The sequence below is a fragment of the Balaenoptera ricei genome, chromosome 5 (assembly GCF_028023285.1).
Source record: "Balaenoptera ricei isolate mBalRic1 chromosome 5, mBalRic1.hap2, whole genome shotgun sequence".
NCBI lineage: Eukaryota > Metazoa > Chordata > Mammalia > Artiodactyla > Balaenopteridae > Balaenoptera > Balaenoptera ricei.
In genome coordinates this window covers 142,054,884-142,081,072 of record NC_082643.1, presented here as the reverse complement: position 1 = coordinate 142,081,072, position 26,189 = coordinate 142,054,884, and the positions used below count along the sequence as shown (strand labels likewise).

The following is a 26,189-nucleotide window of genomic DNA, read 5'->3' as shown; positions in this document are numbered from 1 at the left end:
GGTTAATACTTTTATTATACAAGTTACGCTGACCAAAAAAGAAACAATTCAATGGAAAAGTGAGCAAAAGATAGGGAGAGGCAACACACAAAATGGCAAATCCAAAAAGCAAACAAACATGATGTAATACTCAAACTCACTAGTAGTCAGGGAAACACAAACTAAATATAATTGGAGATGGAGGAGAAGAGGGAGTCCCACTCATTGCTGGTAAAAATGTAAATGGTTAGGATCTTTTTGGAAAGCACAGTGTCAACACTTATTAAAATTAAAAATACACACATCACTCTCAGGAGCTGGGAAGAAAAGGACGAACCCAAAGGGAGGAAAGATGGGCCTCTGAGATGCTACCAATGTTCTGTTTCTTGATCTGGGTGAAGGTTATACGGGTGTTCAGTTTGTGAAATTTTGAACTATAATCTTAGAATAATTGTGCTGTGTGTGTGTGTGTGTGTGTGTGTTGTAACCTCAATAAAAACAAAGAGATATAAATATATAAATCACCTAACCAAACCACCTCAGTCCTGGCTATCTGTTTCATAGAAATATGTGCAACAGTAAATAGGTTTAAAGCAAAACATTTATGACAGTATTGCTTTATGGCAAAGGACTGAAAACAAAGCAGATACCAATCAAGAGGGCAGTCGATGAATAAATTATGTAACATCCACACCATGAAGCACAGAGCCATTGAAAAGAATGAGCTGTATTAGTTGACTTGAAGATGCAGAGATCTGTGAAAATATGATCCCATTTTTTAAAACAATGACCAAATCTCCCCATTTATGTACATGAGTATGTTATACCCATACACTGGCACAGGTCTGGTCCCTGGGAGGCTGACCCTGAGATGAAGGCTTGCGTTCACAAAGGTTTTGTGGTAGCGCTCTCATGATCAACGTCTGTAGGGGAGTGAGGAGGGAGGACTGGTCCAAGATGCGGCCGCTACAAACGCCTGCTCTGGACCTGGCATGGTCCTGTATAGTTGTCCCCCACAGGGTCAAGGGAGCTGAGCCTTTATTCCCCAGCACCCACCAGTCACTACCTGGTTGCTCCTGGGAAAGGGGCGTGCCCTTGGGCAAAGAAGCTCTTTGCAGCTGAGGCAACCATCAGGAGGGGCTGTGTGGTGAGCCGCAGCTGGGGTGATGAATGGGGGGCTCGGGGCACCCACAGCGTTCACTACAGTCCTGCCTACGGTTCACTACACTGTGCAGCTCAGATATGTTCTGGGAGCAGCTCCTTCGGGACTCTGCTGGGCCTCTTCCTGAGGGAACTTAAAAGGAAGGTTAATGGGGTGAACTGCCTGTCCTTGTCCTGCAGCTGGTCTCAAAGCTGCAAATGCTATTCACCTCTCTCTACTACCCATTCTGAGGTCCCCTCACTCTGGCTTGGCACCTCTGCTGGTCTAGGTAGCTTGCCTGATCGTGACCCAAACCCTCATCCCTGAGGGGTGTAAGTCCCTGGTCACCATGCCCTTCTCAGGCCGTGGCCACTGCATTTACCAGCAAATTTGGTCAGAGGACCAAGAGGTGTCCAATCACATCACTTGGGTGCCACGTAGATGCTTTCCTGCCCCATTACGTAACGGCAGCCCTGACCGCTGGTGAACAGGAGGTCACCCCTAGCAGGATGGAGAGTACCTCACTTGCCTGCCAGTCTCTTGGAGTACGGAACTTGAAATGACTGTGCAGCAGCTAGAGCTTGAAATCGAACAGTACTCTTCCTTTGCCCCTGGTGGGTTTCCCCTGGGGAGTCAAGACTAAACCTGCAGAACCCAGAGGTGTCGGGAGAGAGAAACACAAATTTATTGGGAGGGGCGTTGGGAGTGATGGTAAGCAGGGCCACTCCCACTGCCACCTTTTGGTTCCCAGAGCCCTTAATTATCTAAACTGGGGACACTGCGTCCTGCAATGGTCACTGATGTACAGTGTATACTGCAGCCTGGAGGTCACCCGAGCTCAGCCTGCTACCCACCACTCCACCACTCTGTTGGGCTGGCATTTCTGGGTGTGTGGCTGTGACGGAACCTGTGGGTCCCACGATCATGTGCCCACTGCAGCTCCTTTGCTGTAAAGTGGGTCTCTATATCCAGGGCGATGCCATGCAGGATTCTGTGTCAGTGGATCAAATGCTCTGTGAGACTTGTATTACGGAGCTCACTGAGGCCCTGCGTATGGGAAAGGCAAACCCGTGCCTGGAATACGTGGATTCCAGTCAAGACGAATCACGGCACCTTTGGGGGCACAATGGGTCCAGTATTGCCAACTAGCCCCCAAGTGACTGTTCTCAAAGTTCAGTACTATTGGGGACCCAGAGTTCAGTGTGTCATTGGAAATTCAACAGAGGCAACGGCGAGATTAGCCCTGGTGAGTGGGAGCGCCATGCTGTTGGGCACACACGTAGCCTCCGCCCCAGCCCCATGGTCACTCCATTAAAGAGCCCAAGTTGCCTGTACAGGGACAACAGATGACAGAGGCTGGTGGACGTCACCTGGCCAGGTCATTCCAGTTTTGTTCTTTCCTTCGACACTGCTGCAGGTAGATGCTCCCTGCATCTGCTTTTATTGTAATCTTCAGTTTTCTTTACTTCTTGTCAGCTAATCCCATTACTAGTTAATAACGCTTTAAACTTTCCCTGTTCCAATGACTATAGGGTTTCTGTTCCCTGACCAGCCCGTGTCTGATCCACTCCCTTAACAGGCCCTGGTACCTCTTGGCCAGGTTATGTAGTGACTTAATGGCCAAAAGAGGAGGTGGCAGTTCCTGAGGGAGGATGCGTTATTTCTCAAGATAGAACCCTCTTGCACTGTCTTCAAGCTGGGGGACTGGCGGGTAGAGAGAAGGGGGCTGGCCTTTAACAGAGAGGAGTAGCTACTTCTTCAGGTCTCAAAAGTACCTGGGATTCAAGACTCGAATGCACCAATCGAGACGTCCCCATCCTGCATCTCAGGGTCAGGTCCCTCTTCCTGCTCAAGGCCCTGACCTTGAGGTAGAACACCCGCCAGGGCTGAGCATCCAACCTCCTCTGGAGCTCTACCAGCCTTACTAGGCTGGGGGGCCTGTGACTGCAGGTGGTCTCTTCACAGGCTAGCAGGTGAGCCCTCTGGCTAGCACATTTACCCTTTAATTGCTAATTAACCACCCTTGGCCTTTGTCTTTTTCCAAAGGACCCAGCCACAGCCACCAATGCCATTCTCTTCCATTGCCCTATTCTTTTCAAATACATAGTATTGCCCAGCAGCTTGCACAGCTGCTTGCACTGGTATGCCAGACCAGCCACCCCTAGTAAAAGCTTTAACTGCACCGCTGCCATCCGTATTTCACCTACAACTTGTGATGAAGTCATCAGTGCCAGCCCGCCTAAGGGTGACCAAACTCCAAAATGCCATGTCTGCTTTCTCAGACCACTACTGACACCAACTGCACAGATCAAGTTCCCTGGGGACCAGACGGAGCTTTTCCTGCAAACGTTTACTTGGGGACGCTCTTGGGGAGCAGAAGGACTGAGGGAGTGGAAGCTCAAATGTGAGACAGTTGCAACAAAGCCCTCAGCCAATCCTATCCAAGGAGGCGGAGGTCTGGGTGGCACAACATAGCCACGCACACACAAGCTATAATTACTATCATGGAAACAAAAACATAAAAGGCATACGCTAAGTTGTTAACATGGGGAAGCAATAAGGGGAGAGGTTGCAACAAAGAAAAAGCCTGAACTAAGAAAACAATGTACATATAAACCCTTTCACTGTGTGTGTGTGTGTGTGTGTGTGTGTGTGTGTGTGTGTGTGTTTAAGAATATGTAAAAAAAAAAAATGTTTTTTTAATAAATTTATTTATTTATTTATTTTTGGCTGCTTTGGGTCTCCATTGCTGCACGTGGGCTTTCTCTAGTTGCAGCGAGAGGGGGCTACTCTTTGCTGCAGTGCACGGGCTTCTCACTGTGGTGGCTTCTCTTGTTGTGGAGCACAGGCTCCAGGCGCGCGGGCTTCAGTAGTTGTGGCATGCGGGCTCAGGAGTTGTGGCTCGTGGGCTCTAGAGCGCAGGCTCAGTAGTTGCAGCACACGGGTTTAGTTGCTCCGCGGCATGTGGGATCTTCCTGGACCAGGGCTTGAACCCATGTCCCCTGCATTGGCAGGTGGATTCTTAACCACTGTGCCACCATATAAGTCTCCCGCCCAGAATTTTTTTTTTAATGTGGGACTATGGACTTTGTTTTTGGTTTTTCTACTTAAAACAAAAAAAAAAACAAAACTTTTTCTGAAGTAGTACAAACAAAAAAAGACCCCCCAAAATGTTGAGGAAAATACAACATAAGTAATGAAATAGTAAAGTCCTTCATATATGTTTTATATGTCTGTAGAAAGCTCTTACAAATCGGTAAGAGCTGAATTCACAGATCAACCCACCTGTGGCATCATCAAAGATGAGACCACCTTTGCCTGCCTTCAAAAAGCTCAAAACATACCAAGAGTTAAAGCATTATGCAAATAACCCAAAACTACATCACAGGAAATTCTCTAAACTGAGTTGCAAATGAATCAAACGCAGTTTACTTCCAATAAGGCATTCTGGTAATGAAGTATCATTTGAGCAGAACTTTGTAAAATGCTATGGTTTCACCACTCAAGAGTCGTGTACGGAGAGAAAGAAAAGGTAAGTAGAGGATGAAGCCAGGAAACGACGTGTGTTTGGAAGTTAGAGTCAAATCTGAACGGGAACTAATCCCTTGTCGGTTGCACCATTTGCAAACATTTTCTCCCATTCTGTGGGTTGTCTTTTGGTTTTGTTTGTGGCTTCCTTTGCTGTGCAAAAAGCTCTTGAGTTTAATTAGGTCCCATTTGTTTATTTTTGTTTTTATTTCCATAACTCTGGGAGAAGGATCAGAAAAGATATTGCCATAGTTTATGTCAAAGAGTGCCCTGCTTATGTTTTCCTCTAAGTTTTATAGTATCTAGTCTTACATTTAGGTCTTTAATCCACTTTGAGTTTATTTTTGTGTATGGTGTTAAAGAATATTCTAGTTTCATCCTTTTACATGTAGCTGTCCAGTTTTCCCAGCACCATCTATTGAAGACACTATCTTTCCTCCATTGTATAGTCTTGCCTCCTTTGTCGTAGATTAATTGACCACAGGCGCATGGGTTTATTTCTGGGCCTTCTATCCTGTTCCTTTGATCTATATTTCTGTTTTTGTGCCAGTACCATACTGTTTTGATGACTGTAGCTCTGTAGCATAGTCTGAAGTCAGGGAGCCTGATTTCTCCAGCTGCGTTTTTCTTTCTCAAGATTGCTTTGGCTATTCAGGGTCTTTTGTGTCTCCATACGAATTTTAAGATTTTTTGATCTAGTTCTGTGAAAAATGCCATTGGTAATTTGAGAGGGATTGCATCAAGTCTGTAGATTGCCTTGGGTACCAGGGGGGAAGAGTGGTGGGGGGAGAGATAGATTGGGAGTTTGGGATTGACATGTACACACTGCTGTATTTAAAATAGATAACCAAAAAGGACCTGCTGTAAAATTAATTAATTAAAAAAAATCTGAATGGGGCATAAAGAGAGGGAAAGTGATGGGACATTAAGACTTAGAGGGCAGGCAAGGGCCAGGCTGCCCTGTAGGAACACATGGGGATGTTTCTACAGATAAATTCTGCAGAGAGCAAGGACAAGAGCTGAGCTAATCCCAGCGACAGTGCAAAGGCAGGAGCAAAGTGGCAATAAGTTGATGGCAAACAGCAATTAGGAAACTTCTGCAAATTTTCAAGTGAGAAGGAATGAAGGCTGGAATTACAGCCATGGGAATTGGAATCCAACACCTGGCAGGGTTTGCTAAGTGACTGGACATAAGGATTTTATGTTTATTTGATAGAAATAAAAATGTTTATCCACATTATTCTTGACCAGAATGAATATAATCAAAATAAATCTATTTTGTCATTTAGCTTTATGTTATCTGTCCTTGAAATTGCAAAGATTTCCACTAGATGGTGGGAATAAAGACACACTTCACATTAATGAATTGGATTTTGACAACATTTATCCTGAGGAGCCTTACACCTGTATTAATTTGTAATGTCTGGGCTTCCCTGGTGGCGCAGTGGTTAAGAATCCGCCTGCCAATGCAGGGGACACGGGTTTGAGCCCTGGTCTGGGAAGATCCCACATGCCATGGAGCAACTAAGCCCGTGCGTCACAACTACTGAGCCTGTGCTCTAGAGCCCACGGGCCACAACTACTGAGCCCACACGCCACAACTACTGAAGCCCGTGTGCCTAGAGCCCATGCTCCACAACAAGAGAAGCCCCTACTCACCACAACTAGAGAAAGTCCACGTGTGGCAACGAAGACCCAACGCAGCCAAAAATTAAATAAATAAATAAAATAAATGGCCCTTTAAAAAAAAATATGTAATGTCTGTAAAACTATTCTTATTTTACTAGAAAAAAAACGTATTCACCCCTAAGCTCTATTAAGTTAAAAACAATTTTGGATAAATGTGTACTAGAAAATGTTACTTGATTTCTATAGGTACTTAGGCAAAATACAGAGATGTAGTCTAATAAAAATGTGCTTAATCAAATGCATAATGTTCTACACAGCACCAGGCCAGCTGACAACCTTGAAATCACCATGAAAAATCTTCCTCCCCCAGTATTTCCCAAAGACTTTCAGTGGCATTACTGAACACTAAAATGACAATGTAAATTCAAGTCAGATGAACCCAATTCTGAATCTAGTTTAAAGGTGTAAGAGCTAAGGTGAAAAGCTAAGCCACAGTCACAAAAGACCCACCCATACAATGGTTTAAACCACAAAAGTTTTCTTCTCTCTCTTGGTCTGAGGTGAGTGGTCTCAGCTGGTGGAGCAGCTGTTTCATGAAGTCACTCTGGACCCGGGGTCCCTCCAGCACGTTGATTCACAGTCTTCTAGGACACTGTTATCATTTGCAGGTTGGAAAGGAGTCGTTTCAGGTTCCAACTGGATGGAAGGAAAGAGGCCAGCTGGGAAGCAAGTCAGGTGTCTTCGGGACTGCCCTGGCAACAGCACACCCTGCTGACAGGAACCTGCCACTTGGCCACACCTGGCTGCAAGGACACTGAGCCACGTCATCTGCTGTCATGCCTCCGAGGAGGATGGATGGACTCCGGTGTGGCGGACAAGTGATCTCTGCCAAAAAGGCCTTTGGAGCAATGTAAAACACCCTCATATGATTAGGGTGGCAAGTGGCTGCCATAAAAGTCAGCATAATGGTTACCTTTGAGCAGGAAGAGTTTTGAGAAGGAAATTTTGAGATATTGGCAATGTACGTGGCAGTTACATGATGTCCCCTTTATATTAACTCATTAAGCTGTATTTTAAGCTTTTGCATCTTTTTTTTCACAGCAAAGGGTTTTTAAATAAAGACCAACCCTGCTGCAAGAAGATACACACTGTCCAATCCTTAGTGGGTGTGTATACCTCAGTCAGCCTAGCAGATCAGAAAATTAGATTCCAAAGTGACATATAACATTGTTTGGTTTTACTTAAGACATTTAAAAAAAATTTTTATTTATTTATTTATTTATTTATTTATGGCTGTGCTCGGTCTTCGTTTCTGTGCGAGGGCTTTCTCCAGTTGCAGCAAGTGGGGGCCACTCTTCATCGCGGTGCGCGGGCCTCTCACTATCGCGGCCTCTCTTGTTGTGGAGCACAGGCTCCAGACGCGCAGGCTCAGCAATTGTGGCTCATGGGCCTAGTAGCTCCGCGGCATGTGGGTTCTTCCCAGACCAGGGCTCGAACCCGTGTCCCCTGCATTGGCAGGCAGATTCTCAACCACTGCGCCACCAGGGAAGCCCCTACTTAATACATTTTTGTAAAAGCAAATATTTGTAGTTTATTTCCATTGATTTCTGAGTTCAATTTCGCTATTTATCTAGTATGAAATGGGGTTTCAGAAATGAAATGCTGATCTACGATTTTATTTATAAGAGAGAAGGATTTGACATAACAGCTCAGCATGTGACAAGAGTCCGGGAATCAATTCAGGTTCAGCATCATTCATTCACCAACAACCCACCAGCAATCCAACTTTAACTCAGATTTATATGAAATAAGAATAAAACGGGTGGGACTGTGTGGCAGACAGACTCTAGGGTGGTCCCACTACCCCTGCCTTCTAGTATTCATGCCCTTGTGTAACCCCTTGAGTGTGGGTGGGACTTACTTCTACCCAAAAGAATACAGCAACGGTGACAGAATGTGACTACCTTACATAAGAATGTAATGTCAGTCTTGCCAGGGACACTCTCTTGCCAGCTTTGAAAAAGCAAGCTCCAGTAATGTAAAGCTGCCTATGGAAAGAATCACATGGAAACGAACTGAGGGTAGCTTCTAGCCAACCATCACCAAGAACCGAGACCCTCAGTCCAAGAGCCTACAAGGGGCTGAACTCTGCCCACAACCACGTGAGCTTACAAGCAAATGCTTCCCATTTCGAGCCTCAGATGAGCCCCCAGCCCTGACTGGCACCTGCACTGCAGCCCTGCAGAGAACCCAGCTAAGCTGTGCCCAGGCTCCTGACCCACAGCAACTATGAGGCAACAAATGTGTGTTGTTTTAACTCACTAAGTTCATAGTAAGAGTGTGACACAGGAACAGATATAATCTTCGTGAAAATTCCACTTTTTCCAAATCCATGAACACTTGACAGAAAATACCTTATCTTCTCAATAAATTTATGAAAACTAGGATTTTAACAGGGTATTTTAAGAGCATGACAAGACAGTTCATGGCAGGGGCTGATTGCCATACATTTTTCTCAACAGAGACTCACATTACTGCTTCCAGAGGCATTTTATTATTTTATCAGTTTTTGAAGGTAAGCATATTTCGAACTCTGTCAAGTGCACACTGCTCTTTTATTTTGGAAAGCAAGTATACAGAATAAAGGAAAAGGCTCTTTGATTTTTTTAAAATTAATTAATTTCTTTATTTTTGGCTGTGTTGGGTCTTCGTTGCTCCACGCGGGCTTTCTCTAGTTGTGGCGAGCGGGGGCTACTCTTCGTTGCAGTGCGCGGGCTTCTCATTGCAGTGGCTTCTCTTGTTGCAGAGCACAAGCTCTAGGCACGCGGGCTTCAACAGTTGTGGCACGTGTGCTCAGCAGTTGTGGCACATGGGCTTAGTTGTTCTGTGGCATGTGGGATCTTCCCAGACCAGGGATCGAACCCATGTCCCCTGCATTGGCAGGCAGATTCTTAACCACTGTGCCACTAGGGAAGTCCAGGCTCTTTGACGTTTGATGTTAACTTTACTACTTCCCCCAGCACCAACATTCCCCCTAAAACACTATCAATTGCTAGGTATGTAGTCCATACCCCAAAATTCTTACTCTTCATTACTGACTTCCATAACAAGGACAACAGATGCCTGAATATGAATAGACTGAAACGTTAAGCGTTACTGTATCTTAATCGACAAACTGCATTTGTAACAGCTTTTGCACTATTTGTTAATACTTCTCAATTATTTCATCTCAATATAATTAATTATATCTCACTCATAACCTACTCTGTAGAAGAGAAAAACAAATTATTGGTCCAGACTTACAATTTAAAATAAAAACTGCTTTGCTAGTAAAACAAACAAACAAAAACACCTGGTATTCCAACTATTTCAGTCACACTTGTGAGCATATGTCACTGCTTTTACTATTATATGTCATAAACATATGTACACAGGTCCACTGATCTTTGTCACGTAACAGTTTATACATTTCTACAGCGGTATAATACACATACTGTCAAGAACACTTCTCCTGTCCACCACAAATACGCAAATACAGGTTCAATCACCTGAGAGCTAAGGGTTTAGAAACGGGCACTATGAAAGAGCCCATCTCTTTTGAAGTTACTTAAACAGCTGATCCAGATTCTAAGGGAATGTTTGGCAGAAATGCCTGAAACAACGAAGAAAGTGTCACATTTTCAAAGCAGTAAGGGCTAAGAGAATATAAAATTTAGTGAGCAGAAGCTCAGTCATCACTGAATGAGAGTAAAACAAGGGGAAGCTGGACTGTTTGTAGGCAGGAACTTCCCTACACAGTAAAAAGTTCTATAGAAAAACTCTGCTACATTTCGTTTTGTGAAAATTAATAAGGAGAAGGCTCACTAAAATGGAGTTGGGAGGCCAGAAGGGGGAGCTCTCATGCAGTACCACTCAAAGTCAGCAGGAGGAAGAATCAACAGGAAAGAATCAATTACAGGTCCCCACAGGAAAAGATGTACAGGGCATCTCCTACAAGAAATCCACTTCCCCAGCAACTCAGCCAGAAAGCAGCAGCACTCTGAACTCTCACTTTTCTCCAATGGACTGTGATTCAAAACAACCCCTGCCAACAACCACCTTTCTCTATAAAATAATGTTCCTCTCCTTTGTTAGACTTGCCTTTGGCCTCTGTATAGCATGCTTGTCCCAAATTCCAGTTCTCTGCTATTCTCGAGTAAACCCATTTTTGCAGGTAAAATAACTGTTTCATTTTTAAGGTCAATGATTTTCAAAACTTAGTCTTAACAATAATTAAGACTCAAGGTAACAAAAAATATGAAGGTTCATAAACATTACTCACTCTTTTCACTCTCTCTCCAATCCTTAGACTCCACTAAATCACCTGAACGCATAGCAGACATAATCTTCTGGGCAACACTGGAGAGTGGTATCTTACAGAGGTCAAAGCCTACAAATGCCTCGTAATTTTCCATATTCATAAAATCCTAAACATAAGATAAACATAATACCCATATATTAATTTTGAGACTTCAAAATAAGAAAAAGTCATGTAAAAATTTTTATGTAGAGACATTCATGAAAATTACTATATTCACCACTACAGGAAATAGGTATTAATTGTCCCCATAATACAGATAAGATAGTAAGAAGAAAGTGAAACATTTAGAGGCTCAACTGGGTATTATGGTAAATAGACAACAAAGTAAAGAACGTATCTCCAATCTTGAAGCAAGCAATCTACTCAAATATTTCCTACTTCTTGAGGTTTGAAACAAACGGCTTAATTATAATCTTCAAGCATACAGATCTAGTAACATAAAAATTATTTTTGACTGTCTTGGGTTATTATGACAGACACATAACCTGACATCCTTTCACTTGCACTGCTGGGCTGTACTGGCCTCCTGGGCTGAGCAGGTGAAGGTCTAGAAGGGACAGTACAAATCGAGTAGCTGGTAATACATCTAATGTATTTGGCACTAATCTAAACAGAATTTGCTGTTTCATGAACCAGAAAACCAGGTGACATTTTCCCACATTACTGGAGAGGAGAAAAATTTCAAGTAAATTCTCAATTCCAAGGTAGGGCAGAGGGAAAAACAGGAACAAACAAAGGTTACCTGTGAGGAGTTAATAACAAAATCTTAGGCAAAACTTATTGCTACAAATTTTTCAAGCATGTTAACATCTACTTAACAAATACAAATTTTGAAAAATGTACAAATACAATAATTAGCAAAACATATTTGTTCAAAATTGTCAAGGCCCATATGTCACCTAAGCATACCCATTTTCTGATGGTTGTAGCTAAAAAACTCCATAAAGATCACCTAAAATGTGAAGTTTTTAGACAGGCATTCCACATTACAAGCAGGTAATACATTTTTGGAGCAGTAATATTTCTTGAAGGTAGTGTCTAAATCTTCTCTTTTCTCCATAAAGCTTCTTAGTATGTAACAGAGGTCACATATAAACCTGGCACTCAAGAATCATTTGATGTAATAACTGATAAATAAGCTACTTCAAATTATTTTACCTCAACTCTTAAAATAATTTCTAATTGTCCAAATACTACACTTGTATCCCAACCAGTAGAATCCAACACTTAGGTATTTTCACTCCTAAGAAATTGATTAAAATAGTGTTATACATCTGAGCAACCACTTCTATGGAATTTTGAAATTTCATTTGAAAGTCATTCATTATATGTAAGTCAGACTGAAGTCAAAGCACTGCTGACATCTGTCCTGCAGAAATACTGAATCCCTAGGACCCAACCGCTAAAATGAGCAATGGCCAATGGAGACTTGACATTCTTTGTGGTACAAGCAGGAACATTAAAATAGTCTCGAAGTCTACAGCAGGGAATTATGGGTGAATACAGTTTGAGTGGCAGAATTTTACTTCATAGACAAATATGAGGGGACTTAACTATTCCATTTATTAAGGTCTACAGCTTTAACAATGCTGATTCAAAGTCCTACAAATTTTTAAAATATTTAACAGCAGAAATTTCTATCTCTAAAAAAATAAAATGAGAGATACAATTAACTCTGTAAAAAATATTTGCATTATATAATAATGCTTTTTCCCTGTAACTTAAAAGTTACCAGGACTAAGTGCCACCAAGCAAATGTTCAAGTCATAAAAAGCACTGGTACTTTGAACAAACATATAATAAACCAAATTGATATAGTACTTGAATTCATTAAATGAAATGTTCCATTGACCTCGAATTTAAAATTTTCATAGTGTTTATTAGCTATATTCTCCTCCTAATATATAAAACATTAAAACACAGCACATGCAGTAAATATTTCATTTTCAATCTTCAAGACCAACAGCCTTAATCTTTGACTGGTTTTCTAAATTCTCCACAATATCTTTCAGATAATCTTCATCTTTTAAAAAATATACATATAATTCTCTTTCCATTTGATGCAGTTTATTAGATGCCAAAATTTTTCTTTTTGTCTTCACATCAGCAAGAATATCAGTAAGAAGATGATTTAGCTTATTTAGTTGAGATTCAACTTGATGAAACTGCTCCATTAACTCCTAAAAGGAAAATAATAATGCTTTTAATTCAAGAGCTCTATTCATACTACCAATTATAAATTTTAAATGTAATTTACATAAGAATCTAAATGATATAATGATTATTCCCACAATCTCAACAATAAATGAACCTCAATTAAAAATCCATAGCAGGGGGTACGCTTCCCTGGTGGTCCAGTGGTTAAGACCCCGAGCTTCCACTGCAGGGGGCGGGGGTTCCATCCCTGGTCAGGGAATTAAGATCCCACATGCCGTGGGCCCCGGGCAAAAAAAAAAAATCCATAGCAGGATTAATAAAAAGTCTATGTATTGATAAGATCCATTGCAACAACTTCCTATAGGCAATTTTAAGTGATTCAAAGCAAACTCCTACTCCCTGAAGAGTACTTGATATGTAAACTGTTCTGCATATTCATACATTCAACAAGTATTACTGAATGCCCACCACACACCAAGCACTGTTTTAAGAGTCTACAAATAGAAGAATGAGCACCATTTCCTTCATGGAACCTACATTCTGCTTAAGTAATCAAACCTTGTTTTAGCCTAAGCTGTTTACTCTAGACATCACAGGTACTGAGAAAACCTTGAAATGAAGCAATTACCGATATAAAAGAATTACCTTAACAAAAATCTCATTTTTCTTTTTTACATTGTTACAGAGGATGGAACTGTATGTGACATTCAACAATCCTGACTTACTATGTAATTCTTCTCAAAAACCTAGACATGCTGGACCCTTCACATTTAATAACTGAAATTCCTCACTTCTTAACATTAAAAGCAGTTTATTAACAAGTTTCCATGGCTTTCTAGTCACGTATTCTACTCCTATAATTTTTCAGCCAGTATTACCAAAGAGGTTCTCAGAAAATCTGTAGCTGTAACTACACCTCCACCTTCCACAGCCTCTCAACATGGTCCACAGCATGGTAATCACCTGGGGGAGTTTGTTAAGAATAGATTCCTGCACCTCATTCCACACTAAATCACTCTGCAACAGGGCCAGAAGCTACATGTCAACAGGCTCCTTGGTGATTCTAACGTACAAATTCATGAACAACAGCTTCACACCTGTCATAAAAGCCAGTTCAAGAGAGTATTTCTTAAACTAACTACATTAAAAAAAAAAAAAAAAATCAAGTAATAGCCACATTAAGCGGTCTCTCTTTGAGGAAAAGCTCTGTAAACTCGAATACAATGAGAAACATCTCACCTTTAGTTTCAATACTAAAGGTCTTAACAGTTACTAAAATAATACTCCTACAAATACTGAAAAATATTCAACTTCATTAATAAAAATGCAAGTTAAAATTCATATGGATGACACTTTATACCTCACTGGGATAGGGAAAAACATTAAATAATGATACCCAATGACATTATAGTGAAATCACCATATTTTAGTGATTCTAGGATGGAATCTTTCACATTTTAATATAACTGAAATCAACATGCACTGTACAATCAAGAGCATCATGTAACTGTTATTGACCAGACACTCATTAGAAGCACTTTATCACCAATATTTTATTTTTTGCCATGCCGCAAGGCTTGCAGGACCTTAGTTCTCCCAACCAGGGACTGAACCTGTGCCGCCTGAAGTGGAAGCGACGAGTCCTAACCACCGGACCGCCAAGGAATTCCCTCACCAATATATTTTTTAAATTTTTTATTGTGGTAAGAACACATAACGTGAGATCTCCCCTCTTAAATTCAGGAGTACAATATGGTATTGTTAACTACAGGCACAACGTTGTATAGCAGATTGCTAGAACTTGTTCATTTTGCATAACTGAAACTTTATACCTGTTGATCAACAACTTCCCATCCCTGGCAACCACCATTCTACTCTGTGCTTCTAATAAATCTATTTTAGATAGCTCATATAAGTGGAATCATGCACTATTTCTTCGTGACTGGCTTATTTCACTTAGCATAATCTCCTCAAGTTTCACCCATGTTGTGGCATTTTGCAGTTCTCTTTTTTTAAGGTTGAATAATATTCCATTGTATGTGTATACTATATTTTCTTTATCCATTCCTCCATGATGGACTTTTAGGTTGTTTCCACAGCTTAGCTATTATGAGTAAGTGCTGCGATGAACATGTGAGTGCAGACATCTCTTTAATATCCTGTTTTCATTTTCTTTGGATATATACCCAGAAGTAGGATTACAGGATCATAACAGTAATTCTATTTTTAAATTTTTTGAGGAAATTCCATACTGTTTTCCACAGCAGCTGCACCATTTTGCATGCCCACCAAAAATGGACAAGGGTTCCAACTTCCCCAAATCCTCACCAATCCTAGTCTTTTGGTTTTTGAGAACAGTCATCCTAACAGGCGTAAGGTGTTATCTCACTGTGGTTCTGATTTGCATTTCCCTGATAATTAGATAATCGAACATCTACTCATAAACCTGTTGGCCATCTGTATGTCTTCTTTGGAGAAATGTCTATTCCAGTCCTTAGCCCATTTTAAAATCAGGTTATTAAGTTTTCTGCTATAACCAACATTCTTAATGTATAATGTGGAAAAATATTAAAAGTACTTTGAGTCAAGAAATAACATAGAAGTGGACACTAAATGTGAAGCTTTAGAAACACCTTAACCATTTTAATTGGCTTTTTCCCTTTTAATGTATATTCGAAAGTGCTATGATAAAAACCTATGCCTACCCACACCTAAAAGGTATCTTCTAATAGGCATGAAATAAAAATTCTAAATAAGGAAGTACTGTGTCAGTTTAACTGAAAAAGTTTTTTCTTTCTTAGAAATTCATGAAATTATGGTGTATCATATGATAAGTGGTGTCTAGCAGACATTTAATAGTGCTGGTGGCACTGTAAGTCGGTACAACTCCTTTGAAAAGCAATATGGCAGTATCAAAGGCCAAAAAATAATGTGTATACCCAAGAAATCCAATAATTCTACTTCTAAGAGTTCATCCAAATGAATGTATCAAAAAAAAAAAGGGAAAGTATCCAACAACAAAAAGCTATATACACAAGATATACATGATCTCATTCAAGAGCAAACATAAGAAAAAAATGAAGACTATCAAAATACCTGAAAATGGTGGACTGGTTACACAAATTATGACACAGTAATTAAATCAAGAGTATTATAAATATTAAAAATTAATATCGTTTAGCATGGAAATGTTTATTTCTTAATGCTAAGTATAAAGGAAGAACATGAAAGATACATTAAGTAAAGGAAAAAAGCATCCACCTTGCAAATACTAACCAAAAGAAAGATAGCATAGGAATATTAATATCAGACAAGAGAATATTAAGACAAAAAGCACAATACAGGGTCATTATATAATGCTCAATGGTTCAATTCACTGCAATTTAAGTCTACCAGAATAATTCATTGCGATTTTAAATTTGGATGTAACTTATAAAATAAACTCAAATATAAAGAAAAAACCGACAGAACTACAAGGAGAAATTTTCAAATCCACCATCATGGGACTTTTACATAATTGTTTAAAAGATCAAGAAGCTAAAAATCACTAATAGGAGACTTTAAAAAACTAATCACAAATATCACTTCACATCCATTAGGATGACTGTTATATATTTTGTAAAAAGGGAAAATAACAAGTGTAGGCGAGGACACGGAGAAACTGGAACCCTGGTGCAGCTGCTGTGGAAATGTTCAGCAGTTCCTCAGAAAGTTAAACACAGACGTAACACATGACTCAGCATCCACTCCTAGGTATAGACCCAAAAGGAATGAAAACAGGGACTCAAATTCTTGTACAACAATGTTCACAGCAGCATTATTCACAACAGCCAAAAGGTGTAAACAACCGAAGTGTCTATTAAACAGATGAACAGATAAAATGTGATGTATACACACGATGGAATACTCAGCCCCAAAAAGGAATAAAATTCTCACACCTCATGCAATATGGATGATACTTAAGGACATTATGCTAAAATAAGCCAAACACAAAAGGACAAATATTATACAATTCTACTTACATTAAGTACCTAGAGTAGGCAAATTCATAGAGACAGAAACTGGAATAGAGTTACCAGGGATGGGGGAAAGGAGGAATGGAGAGTTAATATTTAACAGGCACAGAGATTGGCCCATTTGGGATGAGGAAAAAGTTCTGGAAAATGTATGGTGTCATGGTTGCACGACACTGTGAATGTATTTAATGTCACTGAATTGCACACTTTAAAATGGTTAAAATTGTAAATGTTACATTTTGTGTATTTTACCACAGTAAAAAAAAATTATTTAAAAAAACTAATCATAAGCCTTCTTATTTCAAGAAAAGTAAGCTAGTTACTCAGATCAATTCTTCCACAGGAAAAAATGTGAAAGGTGAAATGAAGTACTTAAAGAGTCAAACAAAACAAAAGCTTCCTAAAAGCAACAAAGAGATAACAAGACATTAAAAGAAACTACAAGTCCATAAAACAATACAGATTGGTAAGGGAGCCCAGGAGGTGCTTTACTCAATTGCCAATCTTGGAAAACAGGAATCCATGATTCCTGAGACTCACAAGATGAGTGGGAGAAAAATCAAAGTCCAAGGTCCACAGAAGGTGGGAAGTCAAACAGGAGAGACTCTCTTCATAATAAACTAAGGACTCGAAGGACACCAACAGTCTTAAGATCAGGATGGCCAGAGGTGGAAGAGCCCTTGGTTAGAATTACAGCCCCAATAGGAATCACCTGGGTCCTCCGAAAACAGAGTTTGAACTCATTTATGGTTCAGAAGTGGTGGTGCCCAAAATATCTAACAAAACATACATGAAGGCAGAAGGCATTTAAGGATCCTTTATCTCATAATGTAAGAGGGTCCCTTCACCAGAAAGATACTGATTTTAAACTTGTATGCCTCATTAAATGGTGATGGGACAATTTGGTTATTCATAGGGAAAAATAAAAATAAAATTAGAACTCTACCGCTCATGTCATACATAAAAATAAACTCTTGGTGGATTAAAGAACTGAACTTGAACAGCATAACTTTAAGATAAAGTAACGGGGACTATCATTATGATGTTAAGGGTAAACCATAAGAGTGATAAATGACATGACATTAAAATCTCAAAAAAAAAAAAAAAGCCAAAAATAAACTAACAGGAAACAGTAAAAAGAAAAAAACAAGCCACAAATAGGGAGCAAATATACATAACACACATCACTGACAAAGGACTGGCATCTGAAATACATAAATAACTCCTACTGAAAGGGGGTTCAACCTCCCTAACCATCAGAGAAATGCAAATTACAAACTCAACGGGACACTATTTTTCATCTATACAGAGTGAGAGAAAATTATAAATCAGACAGTGCTATGTGATGAAAAGGATATGGATACATAGCCTCTCTTAAACACCGCTGGTACAGTATGGTACAACCCCTTTAGAAATCAGTTTGATGTACACTGTAAAACTGAACCTGTTATCTAGCAATTCCACGCCTGTGTGAGGGGACAGCGAGTGATGTGAGTGAGTGAGTGAGTGAGTGTGTGTGTGTGTGTGTGTGTGTGTGTGTGTGTAGGCATGCATCTATAAGACATGCAACAAGACTATACATAGCAGTATAATCTACAACGGCAAAAACTGGAAATAATCTAAATGTCTGTCAACAGAATAGATAATTGTGGGATTTCACATAAGAAAATACTAACTATACAAAAAAGAAAACTATAAATGAGCTGTAGCTTTACAATTATCAACATGGATGAATCTCAAAATCATATTAAGAAACAAGCAAGTTACTAAAGAATACATTAATACAATCTATATAAAGTTCAGAAACATACAAAACTAAATAATGCACGGTCTGTATTATAAATAAAAGAAAGCGAATGACAAAATTAAGCGTAGTAGTTACTCCTTGAAGAAGAGAGGGGAATGCTATTAGGAGGAGCACGCTATTACTAAGTGTACACAGGATTTTAGAGATATAAGGGCAATCCTCTATTTACTAAGATGGGTGAAAAAAATACAGGGGTGGTTTTATTTTTCTTAATTCTTAGCATAAACATTACATATCCTTCTACATCTGAAATATTTCAGAAATTTTTAAAATTCTGTGTACACTGATCAAAACTATCTGAAAAATATATTTATATGTGGATAAAAATGAGATATGAAAATGTTATTATTAGGGCAATGGGATATGGAGTAGTATTTTCCTCATGTTAACATTTTCTTTAGCAACTTTTACAATAAACACTATTTTTTTAAAGTATTTTTAATTACTATGGCAAGCACCCACCTGATCACTAAGCAAAAGCTGATTTCCTCCTTGATACAAAGCATCACAAAGCATGTCCACATCATTATTTAGTTTGGACAGAAAGAAAGAATGCTCTTGAGCAGATACTGCTAACTGCTCTTGTACCAAAGAAACGTCCTGTTTTAATTTCTCAGCCACTTCTTCCAGGTTTCCATGGGTTATAAACAATTCTTTTTTCTTATTCTCTCCTTCTAAAAGTTGATAAAGCCTAAAATGTGAAGATTAAAAATTATAGAAAAAAATTCTCAAGTCAGTACAGTTTTCAAAATTATAATCCACTATATTGGGCCATCTTTGGGGAAAGCTAACAATCTATAAATATTAATCAAACAACTAAAAACATTCCAACTAAAACACTACCTCATTACAGAAATATGTATTCTAATTATTGTATCTGAATGCCTGGTTTTCCCATCTTCCAAGTTTTAGACAAAAAATTCTTTTTGACTTTAACTGCCATTAACCTACTTCAAACAAACGTTTCAGAAATACCTCCCTAGAAAACAATTCTTTCACAGAACACAACTATGATGTAGTAGAAACAGCAATGAACTTGAAACAGAAGACCTAGATCTGAGTTCTGGCTGCCACGTAAGACCTAAGTCAAGTCAACCTCTGAGACTTAATTTTCACATCCTAATACCTACCTAATTTTAAAGGACTGTGGTAAACTTAAAAAAACTGAAAATATAAACAACGTAAAATGTTTTAAAAAGTAAACAGTAAAGAGCTATGTAAATAGTAATAGTAAACTTGCTACTCCAGTTATGTTCATATTTGCTTGACAAATTAAATTCCTAATGACCCATGAGGTCACTTTAACACTTCAAACATTAATGGCAGAAATATCCTACGAGACAAATGGAAAAATGTGAGGCAGCACCTTCTACATATTTATGACAGAAAGTGTCTGCTCTTTTTCCTAGAATTTTTTTTAAATGTATTATTTTAATTATTTTAACAAGTTGCAATAGGTTTCCTAAAACAGGTTCAAGCCTAAGGCTAATTCTGTTCTTGTGGAATGTCACTACACAATTCCAGGGGGCACCATTTACACAGAATCATGAGGTCAATGCCACCTCTGAAAGTGTGCAGTGAGGCAGCCCTATCCATGCCCCTCATTTCATTAATAAGAACACAAAGTATTAGATGATTTTCTTCTAGTCTAGAGAAAAATCAGGAGTAGGATCCAGAGTTTCGAGTCCTTTGACTACTTTAGCCCTCCAATTTCAGTATCCCCATACCATCAATTGCTTAGACATCCAGAAAAGACTGGAAGCTAGCATTCATTCTTGCTGATTCACCTGACTAGATGCAAAAATGAAGTCTTCTCTCCTCTCTACTGCTGCCTTCTCCAAATGCAGTCAATTCTCTGCTCTGCAATACTTGCTATACACCCAGCTGTATTCAAACTTCCTGCTGTAAGTTAAACTCCTGCCCCAAATCTAAAAACATCTATCAATAAATAGTGCCCAAACATGAATAAAGACCTTGTATTGTATATTTTCAATCCTCCAAAGCATCCACCTCACATCTAAACCAGCTACTTCCAGATTTAACATAAATGAAAAAGAGAGCAAGAAATTAAAAAGGAAAAAGAAACATGTAAGAATATAACAGAAAGGTGGAAGAAACGAATACAAAGGCCAAAAATGGAGTGCAAAGAATTCTTTAAACGTCCACAATTTTAGTTCAAACTCTAGTATTTTACAAAAACGAATGGAAAAATAATTATTCACTAAAGAAACAATGAAGCCTACCTATGAGTAGAATAATCCTTGGTATCAATGGTATTCCTTGGATTTATCTGCTGAGATACTGATGGGTCTGTCAGCATTTCTAATTGGTGGTGGAGCATCAAATTACTTTGACTAAGTTCTTGAACCAAGTTTTCAAGCTGACGATATATGTCCCAATGCCTTCTCAATTCAATTTCATATGATAATTGTACAAGTTCAAATGATGCCTTTTGCTTTATCAACTGATTTAAAACTAACTCTTGTCTTGCTGTGTAATAGTCTTGTTTAGCAATCTGCAGATCGAAATCTCCCTTTACAACTGGCATATTCAATAACTGGGCATTCTCTTTTACCACAGCAGGCAAAATTTTGTCTTTTATATGAGTGATTTGTTCTTCAAGTTTCAGAATCTCACTGTTCAAGCTAGAAATTTTAGCATCCAAAATATCTTTGCCAAGAGCCTACACAAAGAAAACAATTACATTTCAAACTGTTAAGTATAAAGTTGAAATAGTTTTAAAATTATTTTCACTTTCCATTTTAGGTTATCAGATAACATACTCACTAATAAAAACTTATTTCATATTAGCAGAAGCCAGAATCACAGTTTAAAAAAGTGCAGACTAAGCCAAGGGTAAAGCCATTATGAACTGCTAACTTTTAATGCTATTACTACCATGTAAAATACTAGACACAGTAATGGACATCTTGTCCAGACACAAAACAGACATCCTGTCATGTTTGTCTTAATAAAAATCACACTACTCACCGAATGTGAATGTATACTATTTAAGTTTTTCTTAAAATTAAAATAATCTCAGTAGCTATTCTCCCAGCCTGCCTGTTGATTTTAGCACTTCTACAGAATAACAGGACTTCACACATCATTCCAAAGTTTGTGTCAGTTATAGGTATTCAGCTTCAGAAAAGCTGATATTTTTACTCAACTATCTAGTGGCTACATTACCAAGAAAGCAAGCTTCCCAAGAGTGCAGATGGCTACCTATAATACATCTATACATTCTCAGAAAAGAATCAGGGTTTCAGTCCACTGAACTGGATCTCCAACTTCATTAGCACCATCCTCTGGTCAGCGCAAACAAGGCAGAAAACCCGTAACACAGCAATAAGGCTCTTTACCCATTCATCATAAAAAAGGAAATGTCAGGGTCACCTGTATCTGAACCAACACAGAATGCAAAAGTACTTTTATTTAAAGTGAGCTAGATAATGTGGTCGGGTTATAATTACTATTTCTGCCCTCGGCTAATATGAAGATCTATTTGTACGAAACAATGACACAGATCACAACTAAACACTGAACAAACAGAAAATAAGAGACTGTGATTCCTTACTATATCCCCCTTTCTAAAGACTTTACTATCAGTATTACTCCATTATCAACAACAATTTCAATATGAATCCAGTCTCATTTCTCATGTTTACCTTGCTAGTGAGGCTATGAAGATTCTCCTCTGCCCATTTTATACTTGACTTCAGGCTCAAATTTCTTGCTTTCAAGTGAATTAACTGATGTTGAGCACAAATATATGCCAGCTGCAGCCTAGCCATCTCTAGCCGTCTCTCCTCAAGAACTTCTTGATTATCACAAATAGAGGGTGCTTGTATATCTAAAAGTTGAAAATTTTCTTCGTTTGAACTTTCAACTACTTCATGTACACCTTGAAAGAACTGTTTTTTGGTATATAAGGTTAATGCTGCTGTGCTTTGCTCTTCTTGGCTTAGATATTTTTCCAATGAAAATTGAGATAAAAACACCAGTGGATTTGTCCCTTGACCCAAATTCGAATGTCTGAAGAACACCAGTAATTTTGCAACTCCATCGGTAAGAGTGTGGAGCTCATTACTGATCTTAGTACTGGCAGCATTTAGAATTCGCTGACTCTGCTTCAGCTTTTTATTGGCTGCTCCTTCTTTAGCATTTAACCTCAGAGATTTGTGGCTAGTTACCGAAGCCATCAACTGGCATTTATTACGTCGCTGAATTTTTAGGTTCTTTAATTTCTGCAGAGTTTGAACCTCATCCTCTAATTTCTCCAGCTCTTTGTCATTCAGGGTAGGTGTCTTCAAATCAGAAGTTTTACAGGTTTTAAGAACTTCATCCAACGCTGCTCCTTCTAGGATGGGCTTGCCTGATTTCTGAAGAATGCGAAAAGCTTCCAATTCCTCTTCAGATAATACGTTCTGTTCACTCACATTCCCACAAAACCACTTCAAAAATGATTCATTCTCAACAGTCTCAAACAACCAGTCAAAATCTTCCCCATTAAGAATATCAGCTTTGGGATAATCAATTTTTTTTAACGTTTCCACAAACTCCTTTCCACAACTCATGGTTTAACTACCCAAATTTTTTGTAACTGATAAGGCTTTATGGTGTTGATATTTAGAAAACGAATCCAAATACACACAAAACTAATTTTACGTTAAGTCCACAGAGAAGGGGGAAAGATATTTTTAGACTCTATAATAATTTCTCCTGGGGGGGGAAAAAAAACAAGTGTTAGATCACAAATAGGGCCACTATATCTTTGAAAGGATGATACAGCTAAACATCACAAGATACAGTTGTAGCTGGAAAGTCTGATGAAGATAAACAATTAGGGTATTACTTAGAACAATGCAACAGTAATGAAAACCTAATTAACAAGGAAATCCTATTTTTTCCAAAGATAACACGGTTTAAAGTACGTTGTATTTTATAGAGCAGCAGTTCAGTTTTTAATTCAAAATACACGGATGTAAATATGTCCAAGCCATCACGCGGCTAAGCAGCCTCTTTTCCCTGTCCTTCCTGAGAAAATAGAAATAAATATGGTAAGATTTTTGAGGAAGAGTCAACTAAATATTTACCTGAATGACTCAGTCAGCATCCGCATTCACGCAAGAACCAAAGTCAGATACGACGAACCTAGTGCAGAGAAAATCAGGCTTAAGGTTTAAGAACCACCCCCGACTTGAGAAGAGCCGAAGGACTGAGAAGTCGTTCAATAAAGGTACTTGAGGCATTTATTATTTTCAGCACAGGGACCACCTGTCCACGCTGCAAACTCCAGGGACGGATGCAGGAGGCACAGAGGAGGGCCCCAGCAACACATCTGCGGCCCTCGGTGATTTGCGGTGATGCAGTCAGCGATGACTGGTATGCGCGTCAATAAACTGCTCGTCCACAGAGGCCGCCGAATCGGCGCCAAGACAAACTGCACAAAGCTCAGGCGGGTGCCCGGCCGGCCTGCGGGGCTCAGGTGCGCCCCCCCGCGTCCTAGCAGCGCCTCAGGGTCGGGCCCGGTCGGGCCCGGCCGGGCGGGGCCCCGGGCGCCCCCCCACGCCCGCACTGGAGCCCCCCGTTTCCGGCCGCGCCCCTCGCCCCTCACTAGCGCCCCCGGCCCCCGCCCCGCACCGAAGGGAGCCCCCAGTGTCCCGCCGCTCTCCTCGCCCCTCCGGGCGCCGCCCCCCGACCGCACTGGAGCCGCCAAGCTCCGGACGCTCCCCTCGCCCACCCGGCCCCCACTCGCACCCCCGGCCCCTCGCCCTACGGACAGCGACTGCGCCGCGCGGGCAAGTACCTGAGCGCCGAAAGACGTCCCCAGGGACGCCCGGAAGGAAGACGCAGCCCGCTGACCCGCGCCGCTCCCACAGCCCCACCTCCCGCCTGACAGAACTGCGAGGCGACCGCCACACACCTCAGAAAGCTCGGCTCTCACCCCTCAACAGCCCGCCGCCGCGCCTCGCACGGCCTCACGGGAACACCACCCCCGCGCGCGCGCAGAAGGCCGAGGCCGGGTCGCGGGGCGACCTTCTGCACAGGCGCAGGGTCGGAAGAGGCGGGGCTGGCTGGGGCGGGCCCCCGGCCCCACGTCTACCAGCAGGGAGCGAGCTGATTGGCTCCCTGCCTCAGGGGCGGGGCCAGGGCGCGCGTGGGGGAGGGGTGGGGTGGGGTCTGGGGGTCGCCTAGGCGGGCGGTTCGGCCTCGCGCAGTCGGTGGGCCTGCACGCAGTACCCCGTCTGCACCCTCTCGGGGGGGCTGGCTTTCAGCCGCAGCCTCGTTGGGTCGGGAGCGCGCACCGGAGCCAGCCCCGCCCTGCCCTGCCCTGCCCTGCCCTGCCCTGCCCTGCCCTGCCCTGCCGCCCGCCCCGTGACCGGGCAGCCCCGGCCCCGTGGCCTCTGCGTCCCGTCCTCCCCGGCCGCAGGGCCGCGCTCCACTGCGGAGTGCGCGTGGACGAGCTCGCGGAGCAGACTTACTCGCCTCACAGCCTTTTACGATGAACGCTGTTTTGCAAGAGCGCTTAGTTACTAAGCCCTCACCTGACAATCCCATTTTCCACATACGACTTTTAAATAAAAGTTGAAACTATAACTCGTATAGACATACAGTGGATATGTGTCGGGATGGAGACGGTTTCCAAGGAGGATGCCGGAAATGGAAGATGTGTGGTCAGCGAAAAGAACAGTGCTCAAATAAGACTGCCGAGTTTGATGCAAATCTGGTTGACGCCCTACCGTCCAATGAAACCAGACTTTTGGCGGTTATCATTTGTATTGGGCAGAATTCATTTGCATCTCTACCAGACACAAATCATTTTTAAGTTACCAATCTTCTACAAATTAACATCGAAATGTGCAAGGTTGGGGCCCTGGTCAATTACTACATAGTCAGTACCCCCCCACCCCACCCCCAGCATCAAATGGCCCTAAGGTGGCTTGTTAGACAATGTCCTAGTCTAGTGCGACATCGGAAGGGCACAAGTCTTTCCGGATAATTTTTCTTAGTATTTTTAAGAAGAGAAAGAATAATGTTCTGGGGCAGATACCATGAAATTAATCTTGACTTGAACATATTTATTAATTCATTTGTTTTACTTTTTTAATCCTCCTCTTCTAAAAGACAATAAAGCCTAAAATGATCGGAAAAACAAACATTACAGAAGAAAAAATTCACAGAGCAGTGCCCGGCCTGAACGCAGGGGCCTGGCCCCGGGCGGGCGGGGAATGGTCCTGTTGGTGTGAGCTGGGAGGCTGGGTTAAGAGCCCCGAGCCCGGGAAGACTCACTCCTTTGCCCAGCCGTGGGGATGGGGATGGGGATGGGGGCGAGCTGCGGGGAGAGGAGTCGAGCAGCTTTCTGCGGAGGAAGGGCAGGCTGTGGAGGCAGCGCCTTCAAGAAATTCTGCTGAGGAGGCAAAGACTGAGGGAGAGAAAGCAGCAGGACGACAGGAGATGAGGGGGTGGGAATGCAGAGCTGGGGGGAGGGTTTGGGTTTTGTTTTGTTTTAAGATGGGAGGAACTTGGGGATATTTATAGACTGACTGTGAGGAGGAACTCAAGAGGAGA

The 26,189-nt window shown here is 41.0% G+C and overlaps 2 protein-coding genes across 3 annotated transcripts in view; both read right to left on the bottom strand.

The window, feature by feature from the left end:
* Positions 1–24,574, bottom strand: part of POLN (DNA polymerase nu) — a 173,991-nt gene extending 149,417 nt beyond the window's left edge. The window contains exons 1-3 of the mRNA XM_059923737.1: positions 24,544–24,574; positions 23,714–23,771; positions 10,599–10,743 (exon numbers count right to left, since the gene is read on the bottom strand). Of these exons, the coding sequence (XP_059779720.1) occupies positions 10,599–10,737 (139 nt within the window). The 5' untranslated portion in view covers positions 10,738–10,743; positions 23,714–23,771; positions 24,544–24,574. The remainder of the gene's footprint in view (positions 1–10,598; positions 10,744–23,713; positions 23,772–24,543) is intronic.
* HAUS3 (HAUS augmin like complex subunit 3) lies at positions 12,496–24,570 on the bottom strand. 2 transcript variants are annotated; one of them, XM_059923735.1, is made up of 6 exons: positions 24,544–24,570; positions 23,714–23,771; positions 22,286–23,339; positions 20,861–21,300; positions 19,080–19,308; positions 12,496–12,817 (listed from the first exon to the last, which is right to left on the bottom strand). In XM_059923735.1, the coding sequence occupies exons 3-6, from the start codon at positions 23,192–23,194 to the stop codon at positions 12,584–12,586; spliced, it is 1,812 nt and encodes a 603-aa protein (XP_059779718.1). In that variant the 5' UTR covers positions 23,195–23,339; positions 23,714–23,771; positions 24,544–24,570; the 3' UTR covers positions 12,496–12,583. The 2 variants fall into 2 exon arrangements, with proteins under 2 accessions (XP_059779718.1, XP_059779719.1); XM_059923736.1 differs by lacking the exon at positions 24,544–24,570 and adding an exon at positions 24,427–24,529.
* Positions 24,575–26,189: the final 1,615 nt, after the last annotated feature.

Excerpts from the sequence above, each read along its gene's own strand:
- HAUS3 (XM_059923735.1), bottom strand. The coding sequence starts at position 23,194 with ATGAGTTGTGGAAAGGAGTTTGTGGAAACGTTAAAAAAAATTGATTAT. Across the intron at positions 19,309-20,860 it reads AAGGATTATTCTACTCATAG|GCTTTATCAACTTTTAGAAG; the intron begins GTAGGCTTCATT and ends TTCACATTTTAG. Across the intron at positions 12,818-19,079 it reads AGCTTTTGCTTAGTGATCAG|GAGTTAATGGAGCAGTTTCA; the intron begins GTGGGTGCTTGC and ends TTTTCCTTTTAG.